The sequence below is a fragment of the Melanostigma gelatinosum genome, assembly GCF_949748355.1.
Source record: "Melanostigma gelatinosum genome assembly, contig: scaffold_178, whole genome shotgun sequence".
Lineage (NCBI taxonomy): Eukaryota > Metazoa > Chordata > Actinopteri > Perciformes > Zoarcidae > Melanostigma > Melanostigma gelatinosum.
The window spans coordinates 55,103-63,160 of record NW_027634868.1 but is presented as its reverse complement, the minus strand read 5'-3'; the positions used below and the strand labels follow the sequence as shown (position 1 = coordinate 63,160).

General features: G+C 46.9%; 1 protein-coding gene across 1 annotated transcript; it reads right to left on the bottom strand.

Moving 5' to 3' along the window:
• Nucleotides 1–312: 312 nt before the first annotated feature.
• LOC306797545 (inosine-5'-monophosphate dehydrogenase 2-like) lies at nucleotides 313–1,958 on the bottom strand (the record flags this gene model as incomplete). Its single annotated transcript, XM_079297468.1, has 4 exons — nucleotides 313–447; nucleotides 532–615; nucleotides 1,632–1,775; nucleotides 1,951–1,958. 4 exons carry the CDS (start codon nucleotides 1,956–1,958, stop codon nucleotides 426–428), a joined length of 258 nt encoding a protein of 85 aa, XP_079153594.1. The 3' UTR covers nucleotides 313–425.
• Between the last annotated feature and the right edge of the window lie 6,100 nt (nucleotides 1,959–8,058).

The window sequence follows — 8,058 nt, the reverse complement described above, 5'->3', positions numbered from 1 at the left end:
CATTTTGTTACATTGTCTCAAAGTACTAGATATTCACAAATATAAAAGCAGAGGTGACAAATACGAAGACAGCAGCGTGTGGAAAAACATACGTTTTATTATTGGACAACTTTTCTTTTTGCCTTAACATGGACATTCCAGACATCTACTTGAAAGGCATTGAGGGACTCAATCACACGTGCACTGATTGATAAATGCTTCATCCCCATTCTTCATACACACAAAACACAGACAATGCATAGATGACACTGGCAGGAAGACTTGGTGGATCCTTGGAAGAGTAGAGAGGGGGCAAGAGCTCATCTTTAAAGACTGAATTGTATGAAAAGTTAAGTGTGTGGGTGTGGCCATGAATGAAAGAGGGTCTGGCTTGAAGTGTGTTTGCATAATGTGTCTGTTGGAAGGATTCTCTGTCTGGCGTCTTCTCAAAACAGCCGTTTCTCATAACTGTGGGGAGAAAGAGGAAGATGTTGAAATATGAAACCAAATTACAACAAAGCTGTAGTCTACTTAGGTGAGTTGTGTGTGTACCTGTGCAGGCTGTGGACTCCACCCTCCGCTTGAGCCGAAGTTGTTCTCTTTTCAAATTTTAGATCTCCAGAATACATCATGGCTCTGCAAAGAGGAAAGAAATGCTGTTACCCACATCAGACTGCAAGGGAGAGAATACAGTGCAGCATAGGCGCTGGGCAAGTATGTCTAAAGTGTCCCAAATCATTCTAATTCTATTCAGAATGTGTTTCATAATTGTCATCATAGATAAAGTCTTAGCAGTTGTGGCCTGCTATACTATTACTACTACATTATGGCTTATTTATGACTAGCATTCTATACTATTTAGATTTACACTATTCTTTATGTATTTTTTCACCATACTAATCCTTTTTCTTTAACCTATTCTGTGACGTTTGACATGTACTGCAGCTTTTTCCAGACACTATAGTATGACTTTTACTTTCTTCGACAAACTATTGTTAAAGATATTATACTATGACTTGTTTTGCTTCTTTGACACAATATACTAGGACTTTCGACACACTATACTACGACCTTTTAAGGGCATAGGAATAGCTCTATACTTAATGTCAAGTATACTCTATTCAGCAAACCAGATATTTAAAGCACCCTGTGGCCACTTAGGTCTATATTTACAATACCTATAATGTTCACTTGTTTGTGATGTTTTCTTTGCAGGTGAATAAATGCGACAACTCCTCAAAACTCGTGAGACCCGAGTTTGCTCGTCAGCCAGCTGTTGATTTAAGTGAAGGGCGGTTAGCCCTGAAGTTAACAGCTTGGGTGGACCAGCCCCTCCTATGCTTTACTCAGCACGGTTAATAACATCCCTACTGCAAACTATGTTGAAATTTGAACAGCATAATGGCGTTTCATTTTCACAGGCAGAAAGAGAGGAACATTTGATTTAAATAAAACAAGATATTCAAGCCATTGTTAGAACCATAGTGGTATTGCTAAGTACTCTGTATGGAAAAGTGCATGGTCTGATAAAAGTGATGTCAGTGCATCTTGTAATGGTAGAATTTATGGCCGTTGTGTTGAAATGCAATTGATAGCACAGGTGTACCTTGTATTTCACTACCCGGAGTGCATGCGGTTCTATGTGTCTTTACCTGAGCTGTGTGAGGCTCTTGGCTCCGATGTCCTGACAGGAGTGCTGGATGCCAGCCAGCAGGTAGGGAACAAACTTGTGGATGGAGCCTTTGTCCTGCACCGCTCCAGAGACACCCTGAGCAACTTTAATCTTATCACACTCACTGAGGGAAGAGGAGCAAAACAATGTGTGAGCGACATGATGGGGTCAGTGACATTTAAAGCAGATGATCGGGTACAGCATGTGTACTGCCACCTTGTGGCTAAAGATCCATAATAAGGGGATTCAATTAAAAGCAGTTTTTCTTTTGAATACTCTCCTTTTTGGTCACACGAGACCACTCCATTGCCGAACTATGCTCGCGTGCCACAGCTGAATCTGTCCGTTGAACTGACAGAGAGTGACGCTGAGTGACAGAGAGGGACGCTGTGTGATGCTGCGTACCACAGACTGACGCTGCATGACACAGACTGACGCGTGCCACAAGAAGGATCTCGGCCCTGCTGAAAGAAACAACATTTCTGCGTTAAAACACCACCGACAGGTTTTTTGCGGCTCAACATTTCTCCAGCACCGAATCGGTAGGTAACTGTTGCTAGCTAATCTTTGCTAACATGTGAGCTAAAAATAACCGCCGTGTTGTTTTTCAGTATTAACGTTACAGTTGGAAATGCTAAACTAGCGAGACTGTTTGCGACTGGTACCACTAGCATCTTGTGGCATTCCGCCGTAGTTTACATTACATACATTACATACATTAAGGTCATTGAAGGCATGACTGTTGGTAGTTGTAATTAGTTTATTAAAAAAAGGCCGAATTATCATGGTATGGCCACTCGTTTTTGTCAACAAGCTAATTGCGGGCTAACTTCACTTGAAACCTGTTACCCATGGCAACGATAAACACTTTCACGCTGCAGACTAAAGGAATGCAAATTATAAATATGGATGGATATGCATTGTACTGTTTAGAGTGATAGCAATCCATATAACGTGTGGGTTGTCACAACACTTCCTGTTGTTCCTTTTCATCCATGGAAAGGACAGCGGGAACTTTAAACCCTCCATCAAATTGTGTCTTGAGACACCAGTCAGCTGCAGCCAGGCTGTCTCTCAGAAGAACATTTACCTGCAGTAAAGAATAAAGTGTACTCAAAGTATTTATTGTATATTGGTGTTGTAACCAACTAATACTTCAAACTTGTACAGCATTTACAGTACCTAATTAACAAATAGATGTTTTGTAACAACAAATGTTGTCTTTGTCAACATATGTGTTGTTGGGATCTAAAGGAGCGTGTTTGGGTTATCAGCATTTAAGAAACTGAATTCTTGACATCAATAGAATTATTGATGTATGTAACAATTATTAATGATTATTAATATAAACGGGGCACCACCCTGCGAACAGGGACCAATAACCAAACGATAAAACTAAGTCTCATAATTAGTAGTCACTCATAATGTCAATAGTCTGCGTATGACTATACATTCAGTGACAGTGAAGGGTTTTAAGTTCGAGCACAGACTACTACATACAGTCTTATCAAATACATATGCACAAGTAATCACAGACGACTGCTCCTGAAAGTATAACAGAGTTTATTGAATCAAAATAATAAATGATCAAATCAATTAATATTGCAACCAACAAACGTTATCATACAATTTTATATGCCTAAACTAAAGAATGAATAAAGTGGATGAGGGTGTATGTCTGTGTGTGTATGTGTATGTGTGTGTGGGTCTGTGGGTGAACAGGAAGGAGTCTTACAGCTACTCGAAAGACTACAAAGATGGCGGCGTCGAGTGACGCTGGCCAAAGGGGAGGGGCCTTAAGAACTACAGCTAAAAACTACAAAGATGGCGGAGTCCGGACAAAATGGCAGAATGGGGCTGCTGTATGTAATTCACGTGTGCCTGGGCAGCACGTGATGTGAGGCGATCGTTTCAATGGGGTTTCTCCCGGGGCAGAGAGAAGAAAGAGAGAGCAAAGGTGGGGGTCATGAATCAAGCTTCTGCGTGCTGTCCGCGTTGTAGTGATAATGGGGGTGTCTGGCGTATCGTACATAACGTGCCGTTGTCGGTAGAACTGCCAGCAGTTATGTACGATAGCCGAGATTCCACACTTCACTCACAGAGCTGATTTAATGAGCAGAGAATACTACACGAAGTGTCGTAAAACCAATGAAAAGAAATCAAATAAATCCAAGCAAACAGTCACAGTTAATACACAAATACAGCGGAGCTTCTCTCGTCCGCGAGGAGTTGCGTAATATCTCGATATCACGCGACAGTAATTTAAACAACAAAAACACGGGAATATCAACATATAAATGAATGGCCTGAATTAAACTTAAGTTAATTTAAGCTAAGCTATGCCCAAATGCCAAGAACCTTACTTGTAGATGCTTCGTTGCAACGTGGAAGTGTTTGTGGCAAAGTGGTCCGTCTTCCTCGTCGGGAAGGGGGACAGGGGGGGGGCTGCTTGCAGCGCGGCTTTGCAGCGGGCGCTGTGTGTCGCACGGCGTTGCTGGTGCGGCTTCGGTCCGTTGGCGTGGCTCGGGAGCAAACGCAGACGTGATCTGTCCTCGCTGCAGGGAGGACAGTTTAACTTCGGCTGAGACGACGTGGTCCGTAGGTCTCCCGGTAATCATCGGTCAGGAGAGGAGCGAGGCTTCGTCGGGCTCCTCTGTGCCGGTTTGTGCACAAAATAAAAAGAAGCAGAAAGCACTGAACGAATGCTGATGCAGATTCGTTATCGCGGGCTGTTTCGTCCAGCGAAATGGCTCGTGACCTGACAGGGTTTGATGAGGGTTCGAGGGGCTCCCTCGTGGGGGGAAAGCTGGTTCTTCTGTGGCCTGGACGGGGGTGTCCGAGCGAAGAGAGCGTTTGCGTGTGCTCCCTGTTCACCCCGGAGGGAGAGTTGGAAAAGCTGGATTCTCTGTGGCCTGGACGGGGGGGGGGGGTCCGGGCGAAGAGAGCGGTTGTGTGCCTCCTAACTCAACCGAGGTCGAAGGGGGAAAGCCTAGGAGTGTGAACTAAAAACAGTTTTATAGAACATCGGCTGAACCACAGGGGTCCTGGGGTCTCCTGGCCTTCGGCCAATGAGACTGCCGCGGTTACCATGGTTATTTGGGGAGGGGGGAATTCACACCTGAGTGTGAAATCCCTTTGCTCTCCTCAAACTACAAGTCAGGATGAGACCTTTGCTTGAAAAAGCGAAGGCCTGATTGTCTTTGTCCACAGCACATGTTGAAGCCATTTATCAGAGCCCAACATCCCCCCTTTGTTCTGAAGAGCGAGATGTTGGCTTCGGTCTTTAGAGCAAACCAAGGGCTGGCATGTGCATCCATGTGGTGGGGAAACCTGAAGAGGTGAGACAGTCCAAGTGTTCCTGAGACCAAAAGCAGTGGTTAAAACAGGCAGTGTTCATTGTTCATAGAGTTCAAGGTTCATAATGGTCAAGTTCATGGTGTTCAAGTTCGGAGTTCATTGGCCATAGTGGTCAAGTTCAGAGTTCATTGGCATCTGGGCAGATGACTAAGGTGGCATCTGGGCAGATGACTTTAACTACTTCTACCTACATCTACTATCATACACAATTCAAATCATAGGTGAGCAAAACATTATTCCCAAATAATTCAATCGCTATTATGATGTTGTGATAATCTAGCATTGCGGCACAGTGTCAAAGAAAGTAACAACCCAAATAAACAAAACAAAACACAAAAGAGAGAGAAGGAAAGAATAGAAAGACAAGAAGCAGGTGAGGGGCAAACAGTGGTTACTGGTTCAACTCCTAGACAGGACTGGAGTCCGTCGGCGGAGCAGTCGTAGGTTGGCTACGTGGTCTTATGAATAGGAGGGAATCCAGTTAGTCTGTCGCTTCTGGATCTATTGGTACATGATATGTGCGTCTACCTCTCTCTAATCGGTATTGGAGCGAGTCCTGTGTCTAAGTTTTAGAATCTATCGATATTGGAGTTGCGTTGCCAAGACTATAGGCCAGAGGTACCTGTGAGGGTTGCATAACAGTAGTGGTAGCAGATTTACAGATTTCGTTAGCACGGCTAGTGTGACTAGCTAGGCTGGTCCTTCGCTGCTCCAGCTGTTGACAGCTGAGCCTTCTCGGATGAGGTCCTGGGTTAAATCTGACTGCTACGGCAGAGGTTATGTCTTCTTTGGTTACTTCTGGTAGAGTCTATAAAGCATGCAAAGGGTTCTCTATGAGAGTGGAGCATCAGTTTACAGTCGCAATGGTTTGTCAGGTCATGCAACTGTTCTGGTTGAAGTTGGCTGTGTTAGCGGTTAGTGCATGTCTACAGGGTGAGTTGGAGCATGCAGTTAAACGTTAGTAGTCAATAGTAAGCTGCCATTCTGCCGGTTGGTTTCGGCACTGGCGAGATTAGAGTGTACTTCCTGTGAAGTGCATCTCTCTAAGTTTCTGTTGTCAGAGATCCCACCCCCCTCGCGCTGTTCAAGTGGCGAGGGCAGATATCCCACGTTACCGTCAGCACTCAGGGAAACGTCGCGAACAGTTTCACTCTGGAGTGTGTCATGACGGGCTGGTGATATCTCCCTCCCCCCACCCTCCTAATTAGAGATGGAGACAGGTCCGGCGCACAGGTCAAGTTCAGTTACCTACGGCACTGGCGACTTGACAGGCCCGGGCGATGACTCGGCTGAAAGAAGGCGGTGGCTTCGTTGAACAAGCTGGAGGTGGCTCATGCTGACAGAGCAGGAGAAGAAGGCTTAGTTGACAAAAGGTTTTACGAGCTAGGGTGCTCGAAAGGGCCTCTAAGGGCCTCTAAGGTTGTGGCACCCTAGAGGTGTATGCGAAAAGGTGGGGGAACACATGAGGCTCGTTTCTGACCCGGAGTCGGGTAGAGCAAGAGTGTTATGACCCCCCAGTAGGACTGAAGAATATGTATAGATTTATACATAACGGGCATTGCCTTTGCGAGCAAGGTCGCCCAAGAAGGTTGAAGAACGAGGTGCGAAAATGGGAGTGGTCGTTTCCGGAAGTGTGCTGAGTTATCTTCCCCCCCCCTACCATGTCGACTTGGCAGCAGGGGGAAAGGTCACTTGGCTTAGTCAGGTGGGCTGCGAGTCAGCGTTACCTGAGGTGTTGCCCTTGAGGGTGTCTTTCACCCCCCTGGTTCCGTTGGTCTTTCGACCGCCAGGGTCGTTTGTTCCTCGGGGGTGACCAGGGCTCGCTAGGCCAAGTCCTCTCGTCGTCTTCCGACGCTAGGTCGGAGTCGCTCGACTGTTGGATGCCTAAGACTATGGCGGTGTCTTCGTACCGATTTGTCGGCCGTCCGCGTGTCTCCCATGCAAGTTGCGCGTATTTCCTAATCTCTGGCAGGGTGAGGTTACTCGTTCTGCAGTGCATAGTAACATCGTATCTCACGTTGTCGTGGAGATTGTGCAGGAATAGCGACTTGAAGGCATGGTCTTCTTCTAGACCTGGGGCGTTACGTCCTTGGAAGTACGCAGATCTCAAGCGCCTGAAGTAGTCTCTCGGAGACTCTAGCCTTTCCTGGGAAATGGCAAAGGCGCAGAGGATGGCAGAAGCTGGGTTAGAGTACAGGGAGTACTCCTCCCTAAGGGCGTGACAAAGGGATGAATAGCAGTCGCGGATGCTCGGCTGGAGCGTTTCCACGAAAGCGTGGACGCTTCGCGCTGTGGTTTTCCACACTAGCTTTAGCTTTTCGCGCGATGAGGGGCGCGATAGGTCGAGGAGGCAGCGATCGATCTCCCTTAGGTAGTCATCGATGCTCGAGTCGTGATTATCGGGATTGAAGCGCTCTACGTCTTTTACCAGAGACTCAATCTGTCGAGTGCGCAGGCCTCCTAGGTTGATGGGGCCTGGGCCGTCCGAGTCGTCTGAGTCTCCATACTCGCGATGGTGGTAACGACTATCATCCTCCCTCCCTGAGGGGGGATGGGGTCAGTTCTTGTCGCGCGCGTGAACTGCGTGGAGGATTGCGTTCGCCTGAGGTGGTTTTGAAGCCACCTGGGCCGACTAGGACCTGGTGTTGGTCCTCTCTCCTCCTGGTTGGGGATGTCGCTTTCACGAAATGCAAGGTGGTTCGGGTCTCGGGGAATGAGGGAGCCGAGACCAAGAAATGACTGGGCTGAAAGGCTCGGTAGGGGGTAGCAGTACCTACCGGGGTTGCTGGAACACCTTGAAGCGCTTTCAGTTTGTCATCACTCTCTGATGCTTTAGAGAGTTTTAGGTTGACCTCTCTGAGGTCACTGCGCAGGCTACTATTTTCTGACTGTAGGGCTCTATAGTCACGTGACAACTCCTGAACCTCTGTTCGGAGTGTCCAGATCTCGCGTTGCTGCTCGTCGCTCTGTGCCCGGGTTCGGGCAGCTTGCAGCTGCATTTTCTGATGGTAGATGAGCAGTATTTCGCCGATTACGTCCTGAATCAGGCG